The sequence below is a fragment of the Xenopus laevis genome, chromosome 4S (assembly GCF_017654675.1).
Source record: "Xenopus laevis strain J_2021 chromosome 4S, Xenopus_laevis_v10.1, whole genome shotgun sequence".
Lineage (NCBI taxonomy): Eukaryota > Metazoa > Chordata > Amphibia > Anura > Pipidae > Xenopus > Xenopus laevis.
This window is the reverse complement of record NC_054378.1, coordinates 61,191,404-61,204,748: the sequence shown is the minus strand read 5'-3', so window position 1 is coordinate 61,204,748 and position 13,345 is coordinate 61,191,404. Positions and strand designations below refer to the sequence as shown.

At 39.5% G+C, this 13,345-nt stretch overlaps 1 protein-coding gene across 1 annotated transcript in view; it reads right to left on the bottom strand.

The window, feature by feature from the left end:
• Positions 1 to 8,723: 8,723 nt before the first annotated feature.
• usp33.S (ubiquitin specific peptidase 33 S homeolog) overlaps positions 8,724 to 13,345 on the bottom strand; it is a 43,379-nt gene continuing 38,757 nt past the window's right edge. The window contains exons 23-24 of the mRNA XM_018260718.2: positions 12,788 to 12,856; positions 8,724 to 9,590 (exon numbers count right to left, since the gene is read on the bottom strand). Of these exons, the coding sequence (XP_018116207.1) occupies positions 9,433 to 9,590; positions 12,788 to 12,856 (227 nt within the window). The 3' untranslated portion in view covers positions 8,724 to 9,432. The remainder of the gene's footprint in view (positions 9,591 to 12,787; positions 12,857 to 13,345) is intronic.

Sequence of the window (13,345 nt, the reverse complement as noted above, 5' to 3'; positions counted from 1 at the left end):
GCCACCTAGTAGTAATGTGCGGGTCGGCCCAATACCCGCTGATACTTCCGGCTTTATAGCCGCGTGCCTGCTTGCCCCGCCACGTTTGTGACATCATCGTCGGGGTGGCGCCGGCCTATAAAAGGAACCCGGAAGTCGGATGTGGGCGGGCACTGGCTGAGGGAGGGCGGGTTAGGGTCGTGAAAAACCCAACCCGCACATCACTACTACTTAGGACAAGGCATATTATAGCTGGCCAAACACAGACAAACTGATAAACAATCCAGTTAGTGGGTCCATATGGTGCCACAAACACACAGCAGTGGATAACACGCAACAATCAAAAATGCAGACATTTGCACTTTCAGGTTAGCCTTTACAAAATGAACAGTTGTGTATCCAGTGACAAATCTAATCTCATAGTTAAGCAAAACAATGGGAATTTTGCAGTTAGCCTGTTTTTTTAAGGATTGTTTTACTATTGAAATCAGACTGCAACATCATTGAATTATAACAGACCAATAAAGATTACCTGAAGGGGATCCTGGACCCCAGTGCAATATGCAAATGTAATATCACCATTTTTATGAACAAGATAAAACAATACCCAGTTGAACAACCATGACATTCTACAATATTTTTTAATCCATTGCTCTCCTTGAAAGCGGAAAAATTGCATCTATTCCAGTCTGGCACTGTACCTGTTAAAGAGGTAGTTTTACTTTAAATATGCTCTATTCATTGCTACTTTTCAACTGATCTTTATATTTTTTTACAGTATTATTTGACTTCATCTTCTGCCGCTTTCAAATGACATGGGGGTGTCACTGGCCACAGAAAAAAAAACTATTGATTGGTAGGGCTACAATGGTAGTGTCACCTTATTACTTATCTTTTTTTAGGGCCTCTCTTGTTCATCTTCCAGTCTCTCATTTAAACTACTGCCTGGCTGCTAGAGTAAACTAGACCCTAGCAACCAGACAGCTGCTGAAATTCCAAAATAGAGAGCTGCCTAACAAAAGGCTAATCATTTAAAAACAAATCAAAATGAAGACTGAAAATTGTCTTAGGATATCACTATTTACTTCATATTCATTTTTTGCTAATTACCCCTTTAATAGTATACCTCTAGAGCCAGCTTCAGAATTAAAAAGCTACGTTCATATTCCTGCAAATAAATTGACAGTGATTTATCAAGTGCGGGGCATATTGACTTCTATAGCTGTTAACAAAGATGTAGATGGGTGCCATCATATTAAAAAGGTGACAGACTGAGGTACAATTTTATTTGTTGCTACTCTCCATTAGCTTAATGTTGCCTTTAAATAGGGAGTCCAGATGTTTGGCTTGAGATGGGAGCTTAAAGAAGCAGCACGTAATATTGTACTTGAGTAATTCTGTTTGTTAAACAAAGACAATGTGGTTTTATTTTTAGTCATACAGGTATGGGACCTGTTATCCAGAATTCTCGGGACCTGGGGTTTTCTGGATAACGGATCTTTCCATAATTTGGGTCTTCATGCTTTAAGTCTACTAGAAATTAATTTAAACATTAAATAAACCCAATAGGCTGTTTTTGCTTCAAATAAGGATTAATTATATCTTAGTTGGGATCAAGTATAAGCTACTGTTTTATTATTACAGAGAAAAAGGAAATCATTTTTAAAAATTTGGATTATTTGGATAAAGTGGAGTCTATGGGAGACAGCCATTCCGTAATTCGGAGCTTTCTGGATATCGGGTTTCCGGATAAGGGATCCCATACCTGTATAACTTTTCTAATGAATTATGGTGTTTACACGGCCGCTACACAAAAGCAGTGATTAAAAAACAAGGCATTGAATGAATAACTTCCTACTGACTGTGGTGGGAAGTGTCATGAGTGGCCCTTGAACTTGAATCATTGCTCAAAATGTTCTGCAGAGTAGATTTAGAACACTGTTAGGGCTCTTACTGATGAGCAGTTGAAGCTGCGCTCCGTTTTTCAGCTGTAGGGGAGCACAGGAATAGAAGCATTAAGTTCTTTTCAATGGGGCTGTACTCACACAGGCGCGTGTAGGCGCCGAATGCAGGTTGAGACGCAACATACTGCATTTTTCCTGTGTTCGGCGTCTACACGCGCCTGTGTGAGTACAGCCCAATTGAAAAGAACTTAATGAGTCTATTCCTGCGCTCCCCTGTGGCTGAACACAGAAAAATGGAACGCAGGGGAGCACAGCTTCAACCGCTCGTCAGTAAGGGCCCTTATAGACTGAGGGCAGGTTACTATTAAAGTCAATACAATGGTGATTTCCAGCATTTTGGATTTTCTCTTCACAGTAGGCCTAAGGAATAATATGGACTTGCTGCATTTGCATAAGTGCTAATGTGTGTAAAGTAAAGGAGGGGATTTATTATAAATCAAGAAAATATCTACATACATTCCCCTTCATCGACAATTGTTTAACAACCAAAGGTAAGATTGGTCTACAGTTGTACTGTTTTGCCTGGAAATAAAATAATGTGAATAAAAAGACATAAAAACATATATTCAACAAAAACACTATTAAAAGAACTCATACTAAACAAGGATCTATATTGTTTATTGCTTAAAGTAGGCTATTACTTGTTCTGAAAAAGGTTTATGCACTTAGGCCCTCTTCGTGCAAACTTAGACTGGCAACTAAATGGGCAATATTTCTCAATTTAACATGCCAAAGCATCTACCAGTGGACCCAACTTCCTAAAACCAATATTCTTTTTTTTTTTTTTTTTTTTTTTTTTTCAAACAAAGGCATAATGCAGTCTGTAATATTTACAAACCATCAATCATCAGCTCAAAATGCACCTTGTGTTTGGGCATTGCAATTACCATGCATGGAAATGATCATTATAAAAGTCATTAAAATGTGTACAGGATGCACAAATGCAACGAGCAGAGAAATGTATTGAATCATATTACTAATCTGTAGTCATGCTGTCCAACATAAAAAAGTAGGCTAGAGAAGCCTTTTGCATCTGCACTGATTTTGGCAAAGGGATATGAATGAGTTTAGAATGTTCAGTGCCACATGCTAAAGAAAAAAATGACAGCAAGCTTGAGTCTAATATTCTAAGGTCACAATAATTCTAGAGTATGATTTCACTATATCATTAAATCATGACAATTTAGGTTTTCTTGAGATCAATAAAAATCTAAAAGCAAAAACAAATTGTTCAGGTCAAAATAGATAACTGTTTGAAGAGGTAATCCCAAAAGAAACATATTTACACCCACATTAATTTATTTATCAGATGTGCACCTTGTGGTCTCCCAACTATTGGTAAATAATAGAACTCATAACAAACCTTGGGACTCAGAAGTCCTCAAGGAATGCAGAGTGTTACTGAACAGCTAGCCATGAACCTTTACAAAGATGCACTGAGACACTTAAAACCCTGACATTAATTTGTGCTTACAACATCCACACGGTAAACTTAGTAGTATCAAATAGGCATTCTCATAGGCAGGTGAACACCACAATGACAGATTTGTAGGTCAAGTGAACTTGTAGGTCAAGTCTAAATTCTGTATGAACAGTATGGAAACCAGCAAAAAATAAAATAGTAGCCTTCCAAAATTCCAGTTTTGTTCCTTCAAACTAACCTAAGCAGCAATATGCACCTTTACCCATGAGTTAGGTGGGTTCAGGTAGCAGATTTTATCTGTGCTGGTTATGATGGGTTTATACTCCAGTACAGGTATGGGAACTGTTATCCACAATGCTCGGGACCTGGGGTTTTCCAGATAATGGACCTTTCATACCTTAAGTCTACTAGAAAATCATGTAAACATTAAATAAACAAAATACACTGGTTTTGCCTCCAATAAGGATTAATTATATCTTAGTTGGGATCAAGGACAAGCTACTGTTTTATTATAACAGAGAAAAAGGAAATCATTTTTTGATATGGGAGATGGCCTTTCCATAATTTGGAGCTTCCTGGATAACGTGTTTGCGGATAACGAATCCCATACCTGTACTACTTTGAAACACATCTGTGTTCTTACCCCTGTTTTGTCAGTGTAGGGGGTTAGATGGGTACAGGTACAAGAAAAATGACAAAATACAGTAAGGACCAGTCTTGGTTGTAAATGGCAAGTATGGTTAAAGCAACAGTAACAGCAAAAAATTAAAGTGTTTTAAAGTAATGAAAATATCATGCAGTGTTGCCCTACACTGGTAAAATTGGTATGTTTGCTGTTGAAACACTACTATAGTTCATATAAACAAGCTGCTGTGTAGCAATGGTGGAATTGAAAAAAAGGCTATATGGTACAGGTTAAATAGTGGATAACAGATAACACCATTATGTTCTACAGAGCTGCTGTGTAACATGAGCCTTTTCTCCTTTGAATGGCTGCCCACATTGCTACACAGCAGCTGATTTATATAAACAATAGTAGTGTTTCTGAAGCGAACACATCCAATTTTTCAGTGCAGGGCAACAGTACATTATATTTTATTACTTTAAAACACTTTAATTTTTTGATGTTACTGTTCCTTTTGAGTTCGAATTTTGTTTTTTTGTCTGATTCACGCATACCTATGACCAAGGCAACTTAGTAGATGTGCTCCCTTGGGTTTGATCCAGAATAATCCTGCAGAAAGTAACAAAAACTTGAAAAATTACACTTTTTTTTTTTTTAACCTGTGGTCACGGCCAAGAAGGACCTGATGACCCCAAATCTCTGTGAAAATGTATGCACTGCATTGATATTCATGATTTTAATTTAGGGCAAATCAACATGTAAATGTTTTTTTAATCTCTTCATATGAAAGCATAGTAAATACAGTGAGGAAAATAATTATTGAAACCTCAACATTTTTCTCAGTAAATATATTTCTAATGGGGCTTTTGACATGAAATTTACACCAAATGTCGGTAACAACCCAAGTAACCCACACATACAAGGAGCTCACAACAAATAAGTCCATAAACTAAGTTATGTGTAATAAAATGAAATGACACAAGGAAGAAGTACTGAACACATGAAGAAAAGGGAGGTACAAAAAGGCATGGAAAGCCAAGAAACCTGCTGAAATCAGTCAGTATTTAGAAAGCTATCCTGCCTCCTATCAGTGTAAATTAATATCAGCTGGTTTAGTCCTTATTGATGGCCTATAAAAAGGTTTCAAGGTATCACACAAGATTCAGGGATCCCCAACCTTTTGAACCCGTGAGCAACATTCAGAAGAAAAAGGAGTTGGGGAGCAACACTAGCATGAAAAATGTTCTTGGGGTGCCAAATAAGTGCTGTGATTGGCCATTTGGTAGCCTCTATGTGGATTGTCAACCTACATTGAGGCTCTTATTGGCAGTGCACCTGGTTTTTATACAACCAAAACTTGCCTCCAAGCCTTGAATTTAAAAATAAGCTCCTGCTTTGAGGCCACTGGGAGCAACATCCAAGGGTTTGGGGAGCAACATGTTGCTCACGAGCTACTGGTTGGGGATCACTGCACAAGAAGCATCTCATGATGGGTTAAAGCAAAGAACACCGTTGCACGCTTATTATAGTATAAATATATTTACTGAGAAAAACTCTGACGTGTTCAATACAGATTTCCCACGCTGTATGAAACAGTGCTGTCAAAATCTTGAATGTTCAGGAAACCGATTATAACAAAACACCAACGTCAAACAAGGAAGTCAATGTAGCCCCTGTACAGGCAGGTCTCTAAAAATCCTTGGGAGGAACCTATGGCCTCCTGTTGGACAGCTCTGTAATTAAGAGATGTAAAATCTGGTACAGATGAAATCCTGCTATGCAAGAGAAACTTCTCCTCTGCAAAAGTTCTTGCACCAACTTACTCAAAGGGCAAAATAACTTTACATACATGTACAACAACAAAGTTTACAAGGATTAAAGATGTGGTTCACCCTTAAAGGGGAAGGAAACCTAGTCGGCGCAAACCCCCCAGCCCCCCTCCCGTTTGTTGCCCACCCTCCCTCCTCCCCCCTGGCCTACCCGTCCCGCTGGGCAAATGCCCCTAACTTGTTACTTACCCTTCTGCGCAGGTCCAGTCCAGGGAGTTCACCGATGCCATCTTCTTACACGCGATCTTCTTCCTGCTTTGAACGGCGCATGCGCAGTAGGATCATTTCGCCGGTACGATCTACTGCGCATGCGCGTGACTTTTGGCGCATGCGCAGTAGATCCGTACCGGCGAAATGATCCTACTGCGCATGCGCCAAAACGCCGTTCACAGCAGGAAGAAGATCGCGTGGAAGAAGATGTCGTCGGTGAACTCCCTGGACTGGACCTGCGCAGAAGGGTAAGTAACAAGTTAGGGGCATTTGCCAGCGGGACGGGTAGGCCAGGGGGAGGAAGAAGGGTGAGCAACAAACAGGAGGGGGGGTGGGGGGTTTGCGCCGACTAGGTTTCCTTCCCCTTTAAGTTAACTTTTAGTATGTTGTAGAATTGCAAATTCTAGGCAACTTTTCGATTAGGCACTTTCGAGCTTTCAAACAGGGGTCACTGACCTAAAAACAAATGCTCAGTAAGGCTACAGATGTATTTTTATTGCAACTTTTTATTACTCATTTTTCTATCCAGTCCCTCTTCTATTCATATTCCAGTGTCCTATTTAAATCAATGCATGGTTGCTAGAGTAATTTGGGCAGTAGCAACCAAATTGCAAACTGGAGGGCTGCTGCTGCATATAAAGCTAAAAAAACACAAACAATAAACAATGAAAACCAATTGCAATTATCTCAGAATATCAATCTCTATATCAAACTAAAAGTTAATTTAAAGATGAACAAAACCTTTAACATTAAAACTTTCTTGCTGCTTGATGCACATGTCTGGGTACAGTACAATCTGAACTGTGCTGATATTTTACTAATTTACCGCCTGGTGGAAGATTGCCTTTGTGAGTGCCTGCCCTACAAATTTCTGGTTTGGACCGCTCCCCTTGCTGAGGGCTCAGGGAGGTGCACCTGGGCCTCTTCCCTAATTCGGTGAGATATTCTAACTTGGCTGGACTACTATCTATTCCTTTGAAGAAAATTATTATCTGCTCCAATCCACACCCAGCTTAGTAAGCACTAACAGGTACAGCATGAGTCAGAGCTCACACAGGGCAGATTTCAGTCTTATAAAAATGTACAGATAGTGTGTCAGTGCTTGCCGTACACATTGTGGATCAGAAAGGACAGATTATTTTTCCACTGCAAGTGTGCCTATGCCTATGTGCTTCTGTACAGCTGTTTCTTACATATAGGTGGCCATACACATGCCAACCCTTCGAGGTATCCAACTGTTTAACCCACAGGCTGAACAGACAAATAATGTAAAACTGACCTTATGCAGGTATGGCTGAATGCTATTGTTCCATTTATAGGCCATTACAATGGATGGAATCCATTTATATCTGCTGAGGCACCATCTACCTGCCAACATGGTGCATCAAAAGAAGTACACTTCTATTTAGTGAGAGCAACTGCAATCCGATAGCATTGCAGAATGGTCGAAACTGAGCTCCCAGTTGACATACATTCCCAGTGTCCTACAGCATCGTTGAAAACTGCCTGGCCAAACATGGACATATAAGACCAGCTTTAGCCCTGTTTTTGGGGAAAGCTATGCATGAAACTAATTTGATACACCAAAAAATTAAAGTGTTTTAAAGTAATGAAAATATCATGTACTGTTTCCCTGCACTGGTAAACGGATCTGTTGCTTCAGAAACACTACTATAGTTCATATAAACAAGCTGCTGTGTAGCAATGATGTAAGGTGACAAATCGGCTCTTCTTCGGGCGACTAATCTTCCTGAACTGCCTTCCTTCCTTTGGGCGACTTCGGAAAACGAAGCTCTCTGAGTGCCATCACGCCGGCGATTTCGATTCTAGCCGGCGGGAAGGCAGTTCGGGGAGATTATTCGTCTGAAGAAAAGGCGGTTTGTCACCAGGTGACTAAACTCCCCGAATCTGCACGTGTCTCTTCCCTAAATGGAAAAAAAAAATAGTGGATAACAGATAATACAATTATGTTCTACAGATCTGCTATCTGCTGTGTAACCTGAGCCTTTCTCCTTTGAATGCCTGCCCCATTTCTACACAGCAGCTTATTTATATAAACAATAGTAGTGTTTCTGAAGCAAACACAGCAGTTTTACCAGTGCAGGGCAACACTGCTGCATTATTTAGTGAATAAAGTCCCCCCTATTGTAAAATTTAAGGATATTATAAGTCACCGAGGAGTTCCATGACCATATAAAAGCACGAGGCTGAAGGCCGAGTGCTTTTATACAGGTCATGAAACTCCGAGGTTACTTCTGATATCCTCATATTTTCCAACAAAGTGTACTTTATTTATTATAATACACACGTTTTAGTGGGTCATGTGACAAAAATAACATCACTATGCACCGTTTATAACTGATGACATCACTAGTCACCATTTATAAGCATATAATTTACAGGATATTCATGGCTTTTGTGTATTATATTTTTATTACTTTAAAACACTTGAATTTTTTGATGTTACTGTTCCTTTAACCAATTCATACATTTAATAAAAGAAGCAAAAGGCCTTCAGATTTCCACAACAAAAACCCGATTGTACCTTAGTCAACTTAAAAGTAAATTTGCTGGAATTCGCACCCTTCCCCATTCAAGATGATGCAGAATACCCATCATAACCTCTAACAGCTCAGATGGGTGTTTTAGTTCTGCAACAGCTGAATTGTAAACGGTTGCACATACCTGGCCTGTTGGTTATAATTATTTAAATGTTACTATATCTCCACTTACTCAATACAAAAATATTATTTAAAAGCAAAATCCATAAGTGCCTGCTCTGACCCCCCCCCCCCAAACTTTTCAAAAAGTATTTTACCCACATTTTCCATGACTTGCACAACATGTCACTGTTGCGGATAGAGTTTGCCATAAAAATAAAATAGGGATCCTCATTCCTGCTGAAAGAATAAAACAGTAGTGCAGCAGGTTAGGGATCAGGAATGCTTAACATGATAAAATCCGTTTTCCACATACAACCACATAATAAGTTAGAGCGCAGATTTCTGCTTTGCATCTAGTTGTCGGTGCGTATCTATTACGTGCAGAGCAAACCACTTTACGTAGCACCCAACAGCTATTCACAGGTTAACAACCGCATATTATTTACATTAAAGGTTTGCAGCTTGATTAAAAAGAATATAACTTAATAGGTTTAGACAGGTGATCTGAAATAAAACTCTCAGCTTATTCCCTGCTAGTTTAAAAAGTTGAAAAAAAAAACCCCTAGACATTTAAATTAACAACAAAATGATGTATCTCAAGGAATGCTTTACAATGAAGAAACAAACAAAAAACCATTTGAGTACCAGATGGCAGCAATGCATTGCACAGCAATGGCTGGATGGAAATGTATCTGGAGCCCAAATGGTTACACAGGATATATATAATAGGATTTAACATTTATACATTGCGAGTCTCCACATCAATCTTCTCTTCGGAGTTCCCCCCTTCTGATTCTGCTGATGTAACATTTTGTCTCAGAGTGATCTCAGGCCCTCCACTGTAGATCGACTGCAGGAAGTGCCAAGTTTCTTCTGATATCTGCCCAGAATCTGCTCCTAAAGCAAAAAAACAAAAACAAAAAAAAACAAGAAACTATTTATATTCCGAAATCAGCATAAAATACGTTATGAAAAAAGTAATGCATTTCAGGGCCAACTTAAAAGTGAGCAAACCCTGTATGTACAAGTGCCCATTGTAACAGTCAATCAATCTAATTAATGCTCTCGGTTCCTATGTTTTAGTTATTTCTATTAAGTGGTTCAAGTCTCTGCATAGATGGCTTGCCTATTAATGCATCATATCGTGCCAAAACACTATTAAACACATTTAAATATTCAAAAATACAGAAGAGTTGTTTTCCCATCAACACTGGTAGCATGTCTGGAAAATAGATCGCTTGCCTAACCTGTGCACAAGACCAAAAACTATTATACTGTACAATTTTATATTTGCATCAAATACATGCAATTCATTTCAGGTACAGGTATAGGATCCATTATCCAGAATCCCCTGATCCAGAAAGCTCTGAATTAAAAAAGGATGTCTCCTATTGACTCCATTTTATCCAAATAATCCAAAAAAAATCCAATATCCGGAAAACCCTAGGTCCTGAGCATTCTGGATAACAGGTTCCATACCTAGGATTTGAAGCTGTTTTAAAATAGATAGTTATTCAAACAGTTTTGTATTCTAGGCTTAAGGCAAAGATATATAGGGAAAAAAATGTACTATATCTATATTTTGTATTCACGCAGTTCAAAAAACAAAACAAAATATCTCTCCATTTATGAACCAATTAGCAGCTGCAGTTGTGATGTACAGGGTGGCCTAAAACCCCCCGAGACCCAGGGGGTTGGGCTATAACAGTGCACTACATGCAGGTGGAGGATGGTTGTGGGTCCGATTGTTTTTCCGCTCCTTTTGGTGCTGTCTCCAGTGTGCCCCTGATGATGTCTCCATCTCCACACATCCCTCCTTCCTCCTGTGATGTGTCCGAAAATGTCCCACCTGCATCTGATATCATTGGAGGGGGTGGACCCAGGCATAAATAGTGCTGGTAAATGTTAAGGCAGGAGGGCTGAGTTATTAAGGGTAAAGGTGCCTATATTGGTCCTTCAGACCGATTCCATACCTCCCAACATTTTGGAATTAGAAAAAGGGATAAAAATATATGTGTGCGTGGTGACTTTTTTGACCACGCCCATTTTTGATGGCCACCCCCACTTATTACCATGTCCATTTTACAAAATTTGGCAGGTTATGAAAGTATGAACTAAGGATGCACCAAATCCACTATATTGGATTCAGCCCAACACCCAAATCCTTCATGAAAGATTTGGCCGAATACCGAGCCAAATCCTAATTTGCATATGCAAATTAGGGTTCGTCGGCCACAAGGATTTGGACGGAACCTGCTGAAAAAGGCCGAATCACATTTTTGTGTTTTTTATGTTATTACAGTTTTGCTAATAAAGGTGAATTGCCCTTTAGGGCTAGTCCACACGGGGAGATAGCGACGCGTTTGCGGTCGCGGCGACAAAGCGCCGCGACAGTCGCCGCGACCGGCGCAGGCGACAGTTTTGTATGGGCGCCTATGTAAAAACGCCTGTGCTAACCACACGAGGCGATGCGCTTTTCAACAGTCGCCTGAAAATGCCTCGCCAGGCTTTTTCAGGCGACTGTTGAAAAGCGCATCGCCTCGTGTGGTTAGCACAGGCGTTTTTATATAGGCGCCCATACAAAACTGTCGCCTGCGCCGGTCGCGGCGACTGTCGCGGCGCTTTGTCGCCGTGACCGCAAACGCGTCGCTATCTCCCCGTGTGGAATAGCCCTTAAACTGCGAATCAGTTTCCCCAAGAGACCTGCTTATCTTATATTGTTACAAAAGTAACAATAGTATCTATTCTGGGCTCTCTGGCAAAAGCCAATTAAGTTAGAAACTTTGTATCTTTTTCTGGCTGTTCAGTGCAGGAGATCAAAGAGAAAGTCGGGACATTTCAGTAACAAACCCAGGATTACGGGTTGAGCTGTCAACATCTGGACTGTCCCGCTCAACACAGTATGTGATTCGGCAGGGTCCCCCCCCCAATCAATATCAGGCCAAAGATCAGCAAGATATTGATTGGACAAGTTTGATTTCTTCTTCGATCCAGGACCGCATCGTCTAGTTGATGCAGTCCTGCGACCCGCTGCCGACCATCCGCATCATTGTAATCCGATCGTTCGGCACCAGGGCCGAGCGTTCCAAATAACCCGACATGGTTAGTGGGCATATGGGGTTAAGATCCAATCGTCTGGTGACCTCTCCAAACGAGTGGATCTAATAGTGTAAGGCCACCTTTAGGGTAAGTGCATCTTAAAGAATTACTGACCTGCATATCACTAAGATGCAGCACGTTAGATCCTTATCCATAAAAAAGTTTGTATATAAAGAGTACTATACAAATTTTGATGTTAAAAAAAAGCAGATTATATTTCTTGACAGCAACAAATATGTATTCTTACCAATATAAGAGCTGTCTAACCAGCTAAATGTATTTCCACAACAAAAATGGTAATGACACAATATGCCAGCAGTCAGTACTAATTAGTGCTCATACTACATTTTGTCACCAGTGCATAATCTCCACCAGTGCAGCAACAAGAAGCCAGAAAATGCCTTTGCATTGGGCAGTGTAAAGGTTTCAGAAAATGCAGAAGAAAATTTCCAGAACATATGCAATTCAACTACTAAAAACTATTGCCATTCTGCTTGCATCAACAAGTGTTTTTAGACCCATATTTTTGTGTGCAGGCAGCAATATTTTCCTGGTTGTTTGCATTCATTCAATGCAGGGCACCGGCATGAGGAATAAGAACTTGCGTACAAAGAGAATACAAAACAATAGGGGAACTATTACAAAAATGAAAATTTAATGTAAGCTTCTTCACAATGAAGTGACATTTTCTTAAAATATCAATTAAAAATTCTGACCCATTTCTGAAATAATCAAGTTTATCTTTACCCACCCCTTCTCAAACAGCTGTCTCTTTTTATTCTCTCTTCATGCAGGCGTTGGGAATCTAATTTTGAATGATTATAGCCTTGAGAGGTAAAGTTTATGCTCCACTTTAGAACTAGAACATATATGAATACTCATGCCCTATAAAACAATACATTTAGGCTAATGTGTTTATCACATCTCATATTAAAAAACAAATTGTTTCTACACAAGAGTAAGGCTTGTGCATTGCAATAACAAGCGCATATTACCTTGCCTGAGAGTTATATGTCCACATTTGGCAGCAGCTATTTTTGTGTTGTCGATGGGGCCAGGGGGGTCTATAAAGAGAGATCATGCAAACGGCACATAAATGAACACTTTAACTTTCAATCACATTTACCACAGACTTCTACCACTATTTTATATAATAAACATTTGTAGGGATTCACTTGCGACACAGCAATAGGGCTGCTTGTATAAGGAACAGTAAACATTTCTTACAATTAATTCATTGTACGGATGGAAGAAAAGTATGCAATGATCAGTTGTGACTTCATTTCACTTATGTTATAGCTATGGCTAGTGCATAATTCTACTATTTCCACAAATAAACATTTCTCAAATAATCTGTATGGTCATGGTAAAATATAGATCAATAATTCAATATTGGCAGGACAACAACATTTTTTTTTTATAGAATCAAAAAGGCCACTTTGTAATATTCCAGAATAGATGTGTTCAGCTATATGTCCTGCTGTTTTTGCTGAACATGCATTTGAGTACACTTTAAGCAAATATTTTTTTAGGTACAGGTATGGGATCCATTA